Below are 16,958 nucleotides of genomic sequence, written 5' to 3'. Positions count from 1 at the left end.
TAACTTGCATTGTTGTTTGCATAATTTTCTAAGAAAGTAGGGTTGTAGACAAATCAAAGATTGTAAAAAGCCGAACGTCTGTGATATTCGGTTCTTGAACGAACGCCTCAGACTCTTTGGACAAACTCTAAGAATCACGAAGGGCGAACGTTAAAAACGAATCAACTGGATCCAACACTATTGGGCCGAACACTGACATCAAATCAAACTAGACCGAACGCACTAAACTGAACGCTAATCAAAATAAAGCACCATTAGTACGTACGCAGAAGACCAACATCATGCAGACCGAACGTTAATTTCACCAACCGAACGTTCCAATGAAGAGACCGAGCGTTCTTTTAAACAATAATGACCGAACGCTAATAATTACTAAAGAACGAACGGTAAACATGCGAGGCCGATCGGTCGAATACTTGAATAGTGGAACACTTGAGGATGACGGTTATATATTGAAACGCTTGAGTATGACCGAACGGTAGTGTGTGGAAAGCTTGATGATGACCGAACGGTTGAAACGAAGGACGAGCGTCCTAAAGGACCGAGTGGCCGAACGGTCGACTGGTGAATGCCTCATGGATGACCGAACGTTTAAGGTGAGATCGAAATGCTGAACAATTGAGGATGAGCGATCGGTTGAGGCTGAGAACTAACGAACGTCCTATCAAACTGAATGACCGAAACGGTTGAGCACAAGCGGGCGAGCGTCATTGAGACGCATGGTAAAGGACGATAGGTTTCATGCAGAGGATGGAACCGAACGCGCTCAATGGAGGACGAACGTTGTTTTTTTTTTTTTTTGTTATTTTTTTTATTTTATTTATTATATTTTCTTCTTCCCTTGTTTATTTATTTATTTATTTGTTTATTTGTTATTTTTTTCTTTTTATATACATATATTTTTTTAATTTTTCTTTTTATGATAAAATAAATTTATCTAGTCAATCCGGACGGTGTTGACAGTAGTTATATATTGACTTGTGTAAAATTTGGTTTTCATGATTATAATTTCTTATTTTCGAGTTACTGTGGTGAAAAATTTCTATTAATTGTTTTCACCGTTGGATTTAGCTAAAATTTTAGTGTGTGAATCCTAAGACCTATTACTAAACTTTGACCGTTCGGATTTGAAAATTGAAGTCTGTACTTGGAGAAACAAATACTGCAATTTTGAGTAAATTAGTTACCCTGTAGTTCTGTTACTAAGTTGTCTCGGTAAAAATATAGATTTTGATCTATTTAACCGTTAGATCAACCTCAAAATTTGATATATGATTCTTAGAACATATTAATACAATTTGACCGATCGGATTTGTAATTGAAGGTCTATGTTTAGAGAAAGAAATTTCGAAAGTGTGAAACAATCGAATGAACACTGTATTGCTGTTCTTAAGCTATCATGGTACAAATTTCATATATATTTCATCTACCGTTAGATTGAGCCCAAACTTTAGTATGTAGTTCATTACACATATTAAGTGATCTTGACCGTTCAGATTTGGAATTAGATGTCTGTGCTTAGAGGAATTCATTCCGCATTTTGAGTTTAACCGAGAACCACTTAAATTTCTGTCTCTGAGTTACCTCGGTAAAATCTCCATATCTACTTAGATAACCGTTAGATTAATCTGAACTTTTAGTATGTTGTTCCTAAGAGATAGTGGCATACTTCGACCGTTTGGACTTTAGATCGGAGTTACAGATTTAGAGATATTAATTTCGTATCTTCTCAGGGATCTCAATATTGCTTAATTTATGTTTTTGGATCATTTATACAAAAATTATGATTTCCGCCTCATTAACCGTTGGATTGGACTGAAAATTTTACCATATGAGTTAAACATGCTGATTATTAGTTTGATTGGTTCAGATCTGTAATTAATGATATGAGTGAAGAAAAATCTTTTCACGAAATAGTAAATTTATTTGCATTGAGTAAAAAAAAAAACTTGGATAATTATATCCTTAAATTGTATGTGTAGTTGTATTTTGGAGATTGGAGGATGAGTAATATAATATATTCTATATTATAAAATTTAATTATATTGAACATTCTGAGTTGTCATAATTATTTGAGTTAAATCATGAATTGTAAATAAGTTGATGGTAAATTTGGATGGGTAGTATAGGCATTATTGTCATAATTGTAAATCTGAATTTTTATTTATTTTCCTACGACTTTGGTAAGTCGAGAGGGGAAAGGTTTGAAGCCGGACACTACTTTGGTAAGTAGGTGGGAAAATGAGAGGTGAATTTAACATAAACCGTACTACTTTGGTAAGTAGGCTGAATATTACCTTCTTGTGTACTTTGGTAAGTAGACAATATCACCTTATTGTGCTACTTTGTTAAGTAGACAATATCACCTCATTGTACTACTTTGTAAGTAGACAATATTACCTTATTGTGCTACTTTGGTAAGTAGACAATATCATCTTGTTGTACTACTTTGGTAAGTAGAAGATGTCACCTTATTGTGCTACTTTGGTAAGTAGACAATATCATCTTATTGTACTACTTTGGTAAGTAGAAGATGTCACCTTATTGTGCTACTTTGCTAAGTAGACAATATCATCTTGTTGTACTACTTTGGTAAGTAGATAATAAAAATCACCTTGTTAGATTACTTTGGTAAGTAATCAGTATATCATGGTTATACTACTTTGGTAAGTAGACAGAAGGATTGTTGACTATTGTGCTTTGGTAAGTAGGCAGATTAATAATATGTTGTATTGACTCTAGTGAATCGACTGATGATTTTGACTGGAGAAATATTATGAAGTATCAGTGTAATAGTTGGTTTTTGAGTATGTTTGAGATGCATGTATTTGACTGATTGCCACACTTGTGATGTTAGTAAGATTGTGGATGATGTATATTTCTTGAATCGGTTAGCTCACCCTACTGTTTGTGTTTGTGCATGTGAATGCAATGATCGTATAATGTGTGATATTATACGGGAGCAAAACTATTTCAGATGAATTAGCAGATGGTTCTGGACTTGCTTAGAAGATGAGAGATCTGTGGGGGAAAAAGGAGACATGGGGAATTTCTAAAATAAATCTGTATTTGAATTTCCGAACTGTGGGAAATTTTAAATTTCAGAAGTTTATGAACTGTGTGGGATTTTATTTTCAGAAGACTTGTGTTGTAATAAAGAACTTAATATTTTGTTGATGTTGAAATTAAATTTAGAAAAAAAAATTATATGTATTTTATGGAACATAAATTGTAACGCCAAATTCGGGGTGTTACAGGACAAATTTGTGGAGCAATCCATTCAATTGTTTCGTGCTGATCCTGACTCTGTAATTCTATACCTTCAACGTTTTCGCGTTTCTTAAAGTAACAGAAGCCTGACAAACTTCATTCAGACTTTTGTTTTATTTTACTGTTATAAAAGCTTTTAATTGGTATATTTGCTTTCTTTTCATATTCAGTTGTGCAATACTCAATTGATTTTTTATAATTCAGTTTCTTGATTGTCCAAGTTATCCAACTTGTCCTTCTTGTTCTATTAAAACGTACTGAAAATGAAATTTCTTCAATTGTATTTGAAGCATACGTGGTATGTCATGAAGTACATGCACTATGATGGCAAGTTGGTAGTTAAGGTCACTGATAAACGGTAAATATCAGTTTGTTTTTCTAGAACAAAACAAATATATATTCAATGTATTTTAATTTTTAAATGCCAGTGTTTTATGCATGTTTGAGATTGTGTAAATGTGGATTGACATGAAATCATAATCTGATTCTTCTATACAACATGTGTTAATGGGTTTAATGTGTTCAGCCAAGTTTATCTACTGAGAGATACAATTAACTTCTTTCCTCAATCCAAAATTACATAAAAGTTTGTTAGTTAACTAGAGTTTGGCAATCTTGCAGTTCACGGTTGTCGATTTTTTCTGCCAACTTGATGAATGGCATGATCCAATTATTTTTTTTCCTCCCTAATGAGGTTTGTGCCATGCTGAATTGTTTCCATGGGTGAATTACTTTGGATTGTTACTCCAAGGTCGTATCACCCATTTTGATCAAAATACCCTAATTGCCCTAATTGTTGCATGACCCTTTCCTAATACATGATCCCTCTCTCTGCCTTTGTTTCTTCCTATCTTCCCTTGTAATTATCCCTCTCTACTTTAACCTACTGGATCCTCTCTTTCCTCTTGTTTCGTGTTCTGTTCTCCTTCTAAAGTTACTGTAAATGTTAAAAAGGTGGAGGTGGTTGTAGAATAAATTACACTAAGCAGTCGTAAGGTTATGTGAAATTACACAAGCACCTTCTGCTTATTAACATCTTCCTTATAGGAGTAGACGGTGTAATCCTTTCAAACAATTAGGGTTGTTACTGTAATGCATAAAGAATGTTAGTAAAATGTTTTTTAAACAATTAAGGGAGTTGTGCAGGGATGGAAAAATTCAGGAATGTTTTTTGTATTTTTAAGAGGTGGTTAGTGCAATTTACTCTACTATTTATTTTTTCGTTGATGTGATTTGAAAGTTGAGGTTTGTAATTGTCACGCCCCATTAATTACTCTGATGAGTCACCACTGTGCTTCCATTAATGCACCGTGACACGCACACCCTTCCATTAAAACGCACTCACACTCACACTGCATGCATGCTGACAAGTGTCACTTTGGAACGTTTCCAAGAGTTAGTGGAATCCAAGTGGCAGCACGCGGATGGACGTTCGTCCTACGTGGGAGGAGAAATTAATTTCTCTGGAAAACTCTTCCCATTCCTCTGCACACTTCATCTTCTTCCTCCAACTCTCTGATCTCAAACTCTCTACCTTCTCTCTAGAACCCCTCCATCTTCTCTCTTCTGCAACTCACCCTTCTTTGCTCCGTTCACGTTTCAGCACCGTGAGAAGCGTCCCTGCACCGTGAGCTTTCCATCAAACCGATTGGTTTTGGATTCTGAAACGGGTAAGTTTCACGTCCTCAACCACCCTTCATTTTCAACATGCAAGCTTCCTTTTGAATCTGCACGAGTCTTCTCTGAACCGTTATTTGGTTTTTATAATTTTAGTTTAAGGAAATCTTGGGTTGAAACGTAAAGGGTAGAAAAGAGGGTACTGGAGTCTTGTTTTCTTTCTCTGAAGAACGAACGCACGTTGCTTAATCCGGGTAAGGGAAGCTTATTAGATTTAATTCATGTGATCTCTGTACTGCATGTGCGTGTGTGAAGTTTGAAAATATGATAATGATTCTGAGATGATATATGAAAAGTGATGCATGTATGTACTGAGAATTTTATGCTTGTGTATATGAATGATCTGTAAAGTTGTATGTTGTATGATCTTGGTATTGGATGATTGGATATGATTTTTAATTCAAAGCTTGAGGAGTATAAGATATGTTATGATATGATTAAATGAATGTAAATATACTGGAAAATATGGTTACTGTATGTGGAATGTAAATATGAAAAGCCTATGAAAATGAACGTTCGTATCGATACGGTCATTGACCGTTCGGTAGTCTTGGTAAATTCCTTGAAGTAGTCGAACCCTTTCATTTGGAAAGGATTTCCCTTGACAACGAACGCCCTCTTATATAGCATTACGTGTGAGCATTTGGCCAGACGTACCCTTCATGAGTGTTGCGTGAGATTGAGAAGCTTGATAACATCCCTCTTGAACACTTAGTCAAATTGTAATACATAAATTTCAAGTATCTTACCTTATATAAAGCCCAAACTTCTTAAATTTTGAATCAGTGAAAAGTCTTGACCTAAAAGCGTACGTTCCTAAGTGGCGCTCGGTCTTAGACCGAACGCTCGTCCTAAAAATGTACATGATAATTAACGCTCGGTCTGATACCGAACGTTCGTCCAAAGCGTATGTGATAAAGAACGCTCGGTCATATACCGAACGTTCGTTCCTTCTTTAAATTATCAGCGAACGGTAATAGCGTTCGTCCGGAATTGAAATAGCGTTCGTCCATAAATCTAAACAGCGTTGTCCAATAGTTCTATTGACGCTCGTCCAAGTCCTCAGTGACGTTCGTCCAAAATTCACTAAAAGCTTATTTTCGCGCTCGGTCATTGACTGGCGTTTTGTCTCCTGAATTAAATCTTGTCCAGTTTATTTATCCAAACAACTTGGGACTTTACCTATCCATTGGATTCGTTCAAGTGTTACTGAACTTAGATTTTTTCTAAGTATTATTTGGATCGTACTAGAATCAGTTCATTTAACTGATTCAAAGGAGTCTTTCTTGGTTTAGCTCTTGACGTTCGTCCTCGTTATGAAGGGGAGTGAACGTTCGTCTTTTTACGAAAGTGGAACAAAGAATGAAAATGTATTTAAGAGGATGAATTAAGATGTGCGAACACTATGAGAAATGAAATTGTGATTGTGGAATTTGAACGAGCGTTCCAGGGAGGAACGACTCTTGGTTGGAAATTGAGATTTGTAAAGTATGAATGTGGTAAGCTTAGCTGGCGGTTCATCCTGATATTCCGTGAGTGCTCGTTCTCAAGTAGAGAGGAGCATGTCATGCGTGGGAATGGCAGGAGGTCCTAGTCCATAACTGTAACTTGGACGGAACGGACTAACCTCAGGTGGCAGCTGACGAGTATTCCAGCTCTTCCACCTGGGTGCACGGACGTCGTAGCTACACAGAATTCATACATGTCCGGACGGTCGGTCTAGTATCAGGATTTTGATTGAGTTAATGTATGATTTGAATGCATGTGTTATAAATAAATGGATATGTTTGGTATGTATAAACTGTGTGTTGACTTGCATTAAATTCAATAAGCTTACCCTTGCATTTTCCTCTGTGTTGTCTTGTCTATGTATATCCGTCTTGTCGATGCAATGATCATCCGTGTGGATGTGAGCAGAGGGAGATGCGTCTTTGGAACAAACACTTGAAGGAGAGCTCATTGCTGAAGAAAACTTAGTGGAAGTAGAAGTGAAGGCCGAACAGTGAAAGCGTTCGGTTTTAGTTAGTATATTAGAGTAGCGAGCGACTGTGAGCGAGCGCTCTTATATTGTTTGTAAATAGATTGGACGTTCGGTCAATTTTTGTAAATCGTTCGTCCTTATTCTTTTGTAAACGCTCGTTAATTAATGCATGAAAGGCCGTTCGGCCATTTATTCAATCTGCTCCCTTTATATTTTAAGACTGTTTTACTTTATTGATACGTGTAATTATTCTAAGTATATGGTTGATGACTGTATAAATTTTGGGATGTTACATTATTGGTATCAGAGCAGTTTTGTTCTTTTAAGGACAAGTAGGGTTATGAGTACACTATACTTTCGTTGTGTGCTTGTTATGTGTTTAATGAGTTATTGAAGTATTTAACTCTTGAACAATTCTAACGTTCGTTTTTCTGATGAACCAGAGAACGAATGGCTCCTAGACTTCCTCCTCCACCACAGCCTAACGAGTCTGACGCTCCCAACAACAATAGAATGTTGGAGGCTGTGATTGAGCGATTGCAACAACAAAACACTACCCTTATGGAGCAGAACGCTGCTGCTCTACAAAGTTTGGAGGCTGCACGCGTCAACTCTGAAGCCACGCAGAGGCAGCTAATGGAGATCATTGCTGCCACTAGAGGTACGCCTGGAGCGTCCTCTTCCAGCGCTGCCCAACCACATGCCGAATGGAGCTTGGAAAGTTTCTTGCAACACCATCCGGCCAAGTTCAATGGAAAAGGTCTCCCTGATGAGGCAGATCAGTGGCTGCGTGACATGGAGAGGATTTACGACGCCAAGAGATGTCCGGATGAGAACCGTTTGGCTTACACGGAGTATTTGCTTACTGGAGAAGCAAGCCACTGGTGGGCGAGCGCTAAGGCTATACTTACGGACGCTCACAGACCTATTACTTGGGAGGTTTTCAGGAACAAGTTCTATGAGGAGTACTTTCCAGATAGCGTTCGTTTTGCTAAAGAGGTGGAATTTCTTCAGCTGGTACAAGGAGGGATGTCGGTTTCAGAGTATACAAACAAGTTCAGCATCTAGTGAGGTTCTATACAATGGCTACTAGTGAAGAGTGGCAATGTAGAAAGTTTGAAAACAGATTAAGAAGTGATCTGAAGGTATTAATCTCAAGTCTATGCATTCGGTCGTTTCCAGCCTTGGTGGAGAGGGCCAAAGTGTTAGAGAAAAATATGGCTGAGGCAGAACAACATAAGAAACACCAAGCGTCTCGGGGTCCAATTATGACGAGAACAAATGCAAACAGGAACAGGACACCGTACGCTCGTCCAGGGCAGTCGAGTGGATCGCAAGCAGTGGTAATTGCTGGGCAGACGGGCCAATCAGGGGCAGTGAGATGTTTTCAATGTGGAGGACCCCATTACAAGTCATCTTGTCCTCAATTGGTAGGGATAAAATATTGCACTCGTTGTAGAAGACATGGTCACCTGGAGAACGAGTGTAATATGGGTGGACGTGCGGTGATGAGGCCACCCAACACTGGAAGGAATCAGACGAGAGGTGGTGGACGAGCCCAAGCTGTTGGGCGTGTGTACGCGATTACTGGGGCAGAAGCAGCGAGCTCAGGTACGCTCGTCACTGGCACGTGCTTGTTGTATGGAATAAATTGTTGTGTGTTGTTTGACTCGGGGGCGACGCACTCCTTCATCTCGAAGGCGTGTGTTGATAAATTGGGGTTAGTAGCGAGCGAGATGAGTTTGATTTGGTGGTATCAACACCAGCAGCTGGGGAAGTTAGGACGTCTACAATGTGTGTTAGATGCCCTATTGAGGTAGAAGGACGTAGGTATAAGGTGAATCTCATCTGTTTGCCTCTCAAGGACTTAGAAGTAATTCTGGGAATGGATTGGCTGAATACCAATCGCATTCTCATAGATTGTGGAGCTAAGGAGTTGATTTTTCCGGAAGAAAATGAAGAAGAGTTGAGTGTGACGCTCGGCCAGTTGAAAGAAGATATCATGGAGGGCGCGAGTTGCTTTTTGATTATGACGCATGAAGACATAGGGGTTGCGGATAAGAGCTGTGAACGTTCGTCCAATAAGTATACTGAAGGACGAGCGGTTGTGGAAGAATTCCCGGACGTCTTTCCGGATGAGGTGCCTGGACTACCACCCGTTCGTGAAGTTGAGTTTACCATTGATCTGGTAACAACCGCAGCTCCCATATCCGTTCAAACCATACAGAATGGCACCTGCTGAATTGGTTGAGCTTAAAAAGCAAATTGAAGAATTGATGGACAAGAGGTTCATCCGTCCAAGCGTGTCCCCTTGGGGAGCGCCAGTGTTATTGGTGAAGAAGAAGGATGGCAGCTCTCGGCTTTGTATTGATTATCGTCAATTGAATAAGCTGACCATCAAGAACAAATACCCATTGCCTCGCATTGACGACTTGCTGGATCAATTGCATGGAGCGAGCGTCTTCTCAAAGATAGACTTGAGATCGGGCTATCATCAGATTCGTGTTAAGGAAGGGGACATCCAGAAGACGGCCTTCCGTTCTCGTTGCGGACATTATGAGTATGTGGTCATGCCGTTCGGTGTGACGAACGCTCCAGCAGTCTTCATGGACTACATGAACAGGATCTTTAGGCCGTACTTGGACAAGTTTGTGGTGGTGTTCATTGATGATATTCTCATCTACTCCAAGAGCTGTGAAGAACATGAAGAGCACTTGCGATTGGTACTTGGAGTGTTGAGAGAAAAAGAACTGTATGCTAAGTTATCCAAATGCGAGTTTTGGATGAAGGAAGTGCAGTTCTTGGGTCACGTTGTGTCTGCTGGTGGGATTTCAGTTGATCCGGCTAAGGTACGAGCGGTCTTGGAATGGGAGAGTCCACGCTCGGTCACTGAAGTGAGAAGTTTTGTGGGACTCGCGGGCTACTATAGGCGTTTCATAGAAGGATTTTCTAAGATAGTAGCACCGTTAACACAACTGACCAGGAAGGATCACCCGTTTGCCTTGACCGATCGGTGTGAATCTAGTTTTCAAGAACTGAAGCAGAAGTTGACGAGCGCTCCAGTTTTGGTAATTCCGGACACCGCCAAACCTTTCGAAGTTTACTGTGACGCATCTCACCAAGGTTTGGGGTGCGTTCTTATGCAAGAGAAGAAGGCAGTGGCGTACGCCTCTCGGCAGTTGAAGATACATGAGAGGAATTATCCGACGCACGACCTGGAGCTGGCAGCGGTCGTCTTCGCTTTGAAGATTTGGAGGCACTACTTGTATGGATCCGTTTTCCAAGTCTTCAGCGATCACAAGAGCCTCAAGTACCTCTTCGATCAAAAGGAGTTAAACATGAGACAAAGGAGGTGGCTTGAGTTCTTGAAGGATTATGACTTCGAGTTGCTTTATCATCCTGGTAAAGCGAACGTTGTGGCAGACGCGTTGAGCAGAAAGGTGGTGCATGTGTCGTCCATGATGGTACGTGAGTTGAGCCTTGTGGAAAGCTTTAGAGACCTAAGGTTGCAGTTCAATTTAGAACCGGACAGCATCAAATGCTGTAACCTTAGGATATCCAGTAATGTGTTTGAGCGGATCAGAATGAAGCAACTGGAAGATGAAGAATTGCTGAAGATAAGAGGCGCGCTCGGTACAGATCAGGCCATATTTTTCAACACGGGAACGGACGGCCTATTACGTTATATGGGTAGGACGTGCGTTCCAAATGATGGAGAGCTGAAGCGTATCATATTGGAGGAAGGACATCACAGTCGTCTTAGCATGCATCCCGACATGACTAAGATGTATCATGACCTCAAGCAATCGTTTTGGTGGCCAGGAATGAAGAGTGATGTCGCACGTTTTGTGGCATCATGCCTAACCTGTCAACGTGCTAAAACCGAGTATCAAAGACCGGGCGGCCTACTGCAACCTTTGGAGATTCCAGAATGGAAGTGGGACAGCATTTCAATGGATTTTGTGACACACTTGCCTCGCACATTCAAGAATCACGATTCCATTTGGGTGATAGTGGATCGTTTGACGAAGAGTGCTCACTTCCTACCCATCAACCTGAAGATGTCGTTGACTAACTTGGCAAAGCTCTACATTAAAGAGATCGTTCGTCTGCATGGAGTGTCGTCCAGCATCATCTCTGACCGAGACACAAGGTTCACCTCTCGGTTTTGGCAGTCGTTGCAAAGTGAGCTGGGCAGTAAACTCCAAATGAGCTCAGCGTACCATCCTCAGACGGACGGTCAATCCGAGAGAACAATCCAGACGCTTGAAGACTTATTGAGAACGTGTGTACTTGATCACATGGGCGTTTGGGATGAAGTCTTGCCTTTAGTGGAGTTCACCTACAACAACAGCTTCCAGTCAAGCATTGGAATGGCTCCCTTTGAAGCTCTGTACGGACGCAAATGCCGCACACCACTTTGCTGGTTTCAAGAAGGAGAGAACGTATTAACAGGACCGGAGCTCGTTCAACAAACGACTGAAAAGGTGAAGTTAATTCAAGAGAGGTTGAAGACATCCAGAACCAGGCAGAAGTCATACGCAGATAAGAGGAGACGACCCTTAGAGTTCAAAGCTGACGATCATGTCTTTCTGAGATTAAATCCAACTACTGGAGTAGGCAGAGCGTTGAGATCAAAGAAGTTGTCTCCCAAGTTCGTGGGGCCGTACCAGATCACAAGGAAGATTGGACCAGTTGCATACGAGATTGCTTTACCTCCACAATTGTCCAACCTTCATCCGGTATTTCACGTGTCTCAACTTAGAAAATACGTATCAGATCCTTCACACATATTGGAGCTTGAGGACGTTCGTCTTCGCCAAGACCGAACGCTGGAGATGAAGCCAGTTCGTATTGAAGACGAACGCACTAAGTTATACAAGCGGAAGAACGTTCGGTTGGTGAAAGTGGTGTGGGATGAAAAGACGGGCGACTCTACCTGGGAAGTGGAAGACGCTATGAAAGACTTGTACCCTCACCTCTTCCCTGGTAAGACTGAATTTTCGAGGACGAAAATTTTTTTTAGTTAGGGGGATTGTCACGCCCCATTAATTACTCTGATGAGTCACCACTGTGCTTCCATTAATGCACCGTGACACGCACACCCTTCCATTAAAACGCACTCACACTCACACTGCATGCATGCTGACAAGTGTCACTTTGGAACGTTTCCAAGAGTTAGTGGAATCCAAGTGGCAGCACGCGGATGGACGTTCGTCCTACGTGGGAGGAGAAATTAATTTCTCTGGAAAACTCTTCCCATTCCTCTGCACACTTCATCTTCTTCCTCCAACTCTCTGATCTCAAACTCTCTACCTTCTCTCTAGAACCCCTCCATCTTCTCTCTTCTGCAACTCACCCTTCTTTGCTCCGTTCACGTTTCAGCACCGTGAGAAGCGTCCCTGCACCGTGAGCTTTCCATCAAACCGATTGGTTTTGGATTCTGAAACGGGTAAGTTTCACGTCCTCAACCACCCTTCATTTTCAACATGCAAGCTTCCTTTTGAATCTGCACGAGTCTTCTCTGAACCGTTATTTGGTTTTTATAATTTTAGTTTAAGGAAATCTTGGGTTGAAACGTAAAGGGTAGAAAAGAGGGTACTGGAGTCTTGTTTTCTTTCTCTGAAGAACGAACGCACGTTGCTTAATCCGGGTAAGGGAAGCTTATTAGATTTAATTCATGTGATCTCTGTACTGCATGTGCGTGTGTGAAGTTTGAAAATATGATAATGATTCTGAGATGATATATGAAAAAGTGATGCATGTATGTACTGAGAATTTTATGCTTGTGTATATGAATGATCTGTAAAGTTGTATGTTGTATGATCTTGGTATTGGATGATTGGATATGATTTTTAATTCAAAGCTTGAGGAGTATAAGATATGTTATGATATGATTAAATGAATGTAAATATACTGGAAAATATGGTTACTGTATGTGGAATGTAAATATGAAAAGCCTATGAAAATGAACGTTCGTATCGATACGGTCATTGACCGTTCGGTAGTCTTGGTAAATTCCTTGAAGTAGTCGAACCCTTTCATTTGGAAAGGATTTCCCTTGACAACGAACGCCCTCTTATATAGCATTACGTGTGAGCATTTGGCCAGACGTACCCTTCATGAGTGTTGCGTGAGATTGAGAAGCTTGATAACATCCCTCTTGAACACTTAGTCAAATTGTAATACATAAATTTCAAGTATCTTACCTTATATAAAGCCCAAACTTCTTAAATTTTGAATCAGTGAAAAGTCTTGACCTAAAAGCGTACGTTCCTAAGTGGCGCTCGGTCTTAGACCGAACGCTCGTCCTAAAAATGTACATGATAATTAACGCTCGGTCTGATACCGAACGTTCGTCCAAAGCGTATGTGATAAAGAACGCTCGGTCATATACCGAACGTTCGTTCCTTCTTTAAATTATCAGCGAACGGTAATAGCGTTCGTCCGGAATTGAAATAGCGTTCGTCCATAAATCTAAAGAGCGTTGTCCAATAGTTCTATTGACGCTCGTCCAAGTCCTCAGTGACGTTCGTCCAAAATTCACTAAAAGCTTATTTTCGCGCTCGGTCATTGACTGGCGTTTTGTCTCCTGAATTAAATCTTGTCCAGTTTATTTATCCAAACAACTTGGGACTTTACCTATCCATTGGATTCGTTCAAGTGTTACTGAACTTAGATTTTTTCTAAGTATTATTTGGATCGTACTAGAATCAGTTCATTTAACTGATTCAAAGGAGTCTTTCTTGGTTTAGCTCTTGACGTTCGTCCTCGTTATGAAGGGGAGTGAACGTTCGTCTTTTTACGAAAGTGGAACAAAGAATGAAAATGTATTTAAGAGGATGAATTAAGATGTGCGAACACTATGAGAAATGAAATTGTGATTGTGGAATTTGAACGAGCGTTCCAGGGAGGAACGACTCTTGGTTGGAAATTGAGATTTGTAAAGTATGAATGTGGTAAGCTTAGCTGGCGGTTCATCCTGATATTCCGTGAGTGCTCGTTCTCAAGTAGAGAGGAGCATGTCATGCGTGGGAATGGCAGGAGGTCCTAGTCCATAACTGTAACTTGGACGGAACGGACTAACCTCAGGTGGCAGCTGACGAGTATTCCAGCTCTTCCACCTGGGTGCACGGACGTCGTAGCTACACAGAATTCATACATGTCCGGACGGTCGGTCTAGTATCAGGATTTTGATTGAGTTAATGTATGATTTGAATGCATGTGTTATAAATGAATTGATATGTTTGATATGTATAAACTGTATGTTTGACTTGAATTAAATTCAATAAGCTTACCCTTGCATTTCCATTGTGTTGTCTTGTCTATGTATATCCGTCTTGTCAAATGCAATGATCATCCGTGTGGATGTGAGCAGAGGGAGATGCGTCTTTGGAACAAACACTTGAAGGAGAGCTCATTGCTGAAGAAAACTTAGTGGAAGTAGAAGTGAAGGCCGAACAGTGAAAGCGTTCGGTTTTAGTTAGTATATTAGAGTAGCGAGCGACTGTGAGCGAGCGCTCTTATATTGTTTGTAAATAGATTGGACGTTCGGTCAATTTTTGTAAATCGTTCGTCCTTATTCTTTTGTAAACGCTCGTTAATTAATGCATGAAAGGCCGTTCGACCATTTATTCAATCTGCTCCCTTTATATTTTAAGACTGTTTTACTTTATTGATACGTGTAATTATTCTAAGTATATGGTTGATGACTGTATAAATTTTGGGATGTTACAGTAATCTAGTGACTATTTACTTTCTGACTATATTAGTATCTGACTTTATAACTTGTTTTGTTTAGATAGAGGATTAATGGACTACTCTTCTTCTAGGGCTATAAATGTAAGGAATCGTAAGTTAAAAAAAAAAAAAAAGACAAAACAAACGGGGAAGGAAGGTGTCACGCCCCATTTAATGTCTCTGTGTTTCATTAATGCACCCACGCCCCTCCACGTGCTGTGCCATTAATGTGCACTTTCATTCTCTGGATATCTCTGACATGTGTCACATCAGAAGGTTCTGCACTCAATTCTGGAAGCCAGGTGTCAGCACAGGAAGAAACGTCCGTATGAATTGGTAAGAGAATTAAATTTCTCTGAACAACTCTTCCCCCTCTGCGTACACCTTCTTCTTCCCCAGGAATTTAAAATCTCCATTTTTCTCCTCCTTCTCTCTAGAACCTCCACCTTCTCTCTACCATAACTCACTTTCCTCTCCTCCGATTACGTTTCAGAGACCACAGAAACGTTCCCTGCACCAAGAGCTCCAGACTGAACCGAACAACTTACGGTTCTGGTAAGTTTATTTGGACGTTCGTTTCTAGAAGTTCCTGCAAACCCTATTCCGTTGCATGCAAAGGCGTGGACTAAGTCCTTTCTTTTTCTTTGGTTAGTTTAGTTGGAAAGCGTAAGTGAAACGTTGAGGGAGTCTCGGTTAGACGAATCAAGATCCACTCAGTTTAGGACGTTCACTGCAATCCGGGTAAGGGAAGCTTTAGTAATTTAATTTAATACTTGTTTGATGTGTATGAAAGCAATGAAGTGTACTGGATTGTCTGAAATGCATGAAATATTTGATGTTTAAGTATGTATGAACGAGCATGGTTGCACTGGATGTATATGATGAATATTGTTTGAACTGTATGCTGAGAATGAAACGTCTGATTCGGAGTATGATTAAATTTCTGTATGGTTTGGGATGATAAAATGAATTATATGAAAATTGTAAAGTTACTGTAAAATGATAAATCTGGAAAATTTTCATATTCTCTGCTTGATAATGTACGCTCGTCATCGAATGGTCTTATACCGTTCGGTTTCCCTTGAAATGACTTAGAATAAGAATTCTTTCATTTGGAAAGGATTCTGATTAAGAACGAGCGTCCTTTGTGTGAAGGGTTAGGTTTGAGCGTTCGGCTCAGCCTATCGTGTCCAACGATTGAAATAAATTGAAGTATTTTAGTAACGCTCGGTTTTATATTCCAGCGTTCGTCATAGGTAGCGCTTAGTCTTAGATTGAGCGTTCGTCCTAGTTAGCGTTCGGTCAAATACCGAACGTTCGTCCAAAGCAGAGTTCGGTTTTATAACTGAACGCTCGTCCAAATGAGTATGTGGTAAAAGAACGCTCTGTACTAAACCGAACGTTCGTTCCTTCATAAATTATCAACGAGCGGTAATAGCGTTCGTCCCAAATTTGAAATAGCGTTCGTCCTTAAAATCTAAATAGCGTTCGTCCAATAATCCTAGTAACGTTCGTCCAAGATTTCAGTGACGTTCGTCCAAAAGTTTCATTTTAACGCTCGGTCATTGACTGACGGTTGACTCTTGAATTAAATCGTGTCAGATCTTTTATCTAAACAATTTGTGATACACCTATCCATTTGATTCGTTCCAAAGTTATTGAATTTAAATTATTCTAAGTATTATCCGGGTCGTTCTAAAGTCAGCTCATTTAACTGATTCAAAGGAGTCTTTCTCGGTCTCGCTCTCGACGTTCGTCCTCGTTATGAAGGGGAGTGAACGTTCGTCTTTTTATGCAAGTGGAACATAGAATGAAAATGTATTTAAGAGGAAGAATTAAGATGTGCGAACACTATAAGAGTCGAAATTATGATTATGGTTTTGAACGAGCGTTCCAGGGAGGAACGACTCTTGGTTGGAAATTGAGAGTTGTAAGTATGAACGTGGTAAGCTTAGATGGTGGTTCATCCTGATATTCCGTGAGTGCTCGTTCTCAAGTAGAGAGGAGTATGTCATACGTGGGAATGGCAGGAGGTCTAGTCCATAACTGTAACTTGGACAGAACAGACTAACCTCAGGTGGCTACTGATGAGCATTCCAGTTACCCCACCTGAGTGCACGGACGCCTTAGCTACACAGGTTTCATACAGTCCGGACGGTCGGTCTAGTATCAGGGTTTGGATGGAATTATTGTATGAATGGTATGTACATGTTTCTGAATTTACTTGCTGTATTTGATAAGTATGAAATATATGTTTTACTTAAATTAAATTCAATAAGCTTACCCTTGC

At 40.2% G+C, this 16,958-nt stretch overlaps 1 protein-coding gene across 1 annotated transcript; it reads left to right on the top strand.

Annotated features, from left to right (window-relative positions):
• Positions 1 to 11,301: 11,301 nt before the first annotated feature.
• LOC148205517 (uncharacterized) lies at positions 11,302 to 14,395 on the top strand. The gene is made up of 2 exons (XM_088104705.1): positions 11,302 to 11,917; positions 14,307 to 14,395. The coding sequence occupies exons 1-2, from the start codon at positions 11,302 to 11,304 to the stop codon at positions 14,393 to 14,395; spliced, it is 705 nt and encodes a 234-aa protein (XP_087960831.1).
• The last annotated feature ends 2,563 nt before the right edge of the window (positions 14,396 to 16,958 follow it).

The sequence above is a fragment of the Vigna umbellata genome, chromosome 1 (assembly GCF_029865625.1).
Source record: "Vigna umbellata cultivar VRB3 chromosome 1, Vumbellata_1.0, whole genome shotgun sequence".
Taxonomy (NCBI): domain Eukaryota; kingdom Viridiplantae; phylum Streptophyta; class Magnoliopsida; order Fabales; family Fabaceae; genus Vigna; species Vigna umbellata.
This window is presented reverse-complemented; position numbering and strand designations above follow the sequence as displayed.

Coding starts and splice junctions, on each gene's coding strand:
- LOC148205517 (XM_088104705.1), top strand. CDS start 11,302: ATGGCTCCCTTTGAAGCTCTGTACGGACGCAAATGCCGCACACCACTT. Junction 11,918..14,306: donor GTACCCTCACCTCTTCCCTG/GTAAGACTGAAT, acceptor GGATGTGAGCAG/AGGGAGATGCGTCTTTGGAA.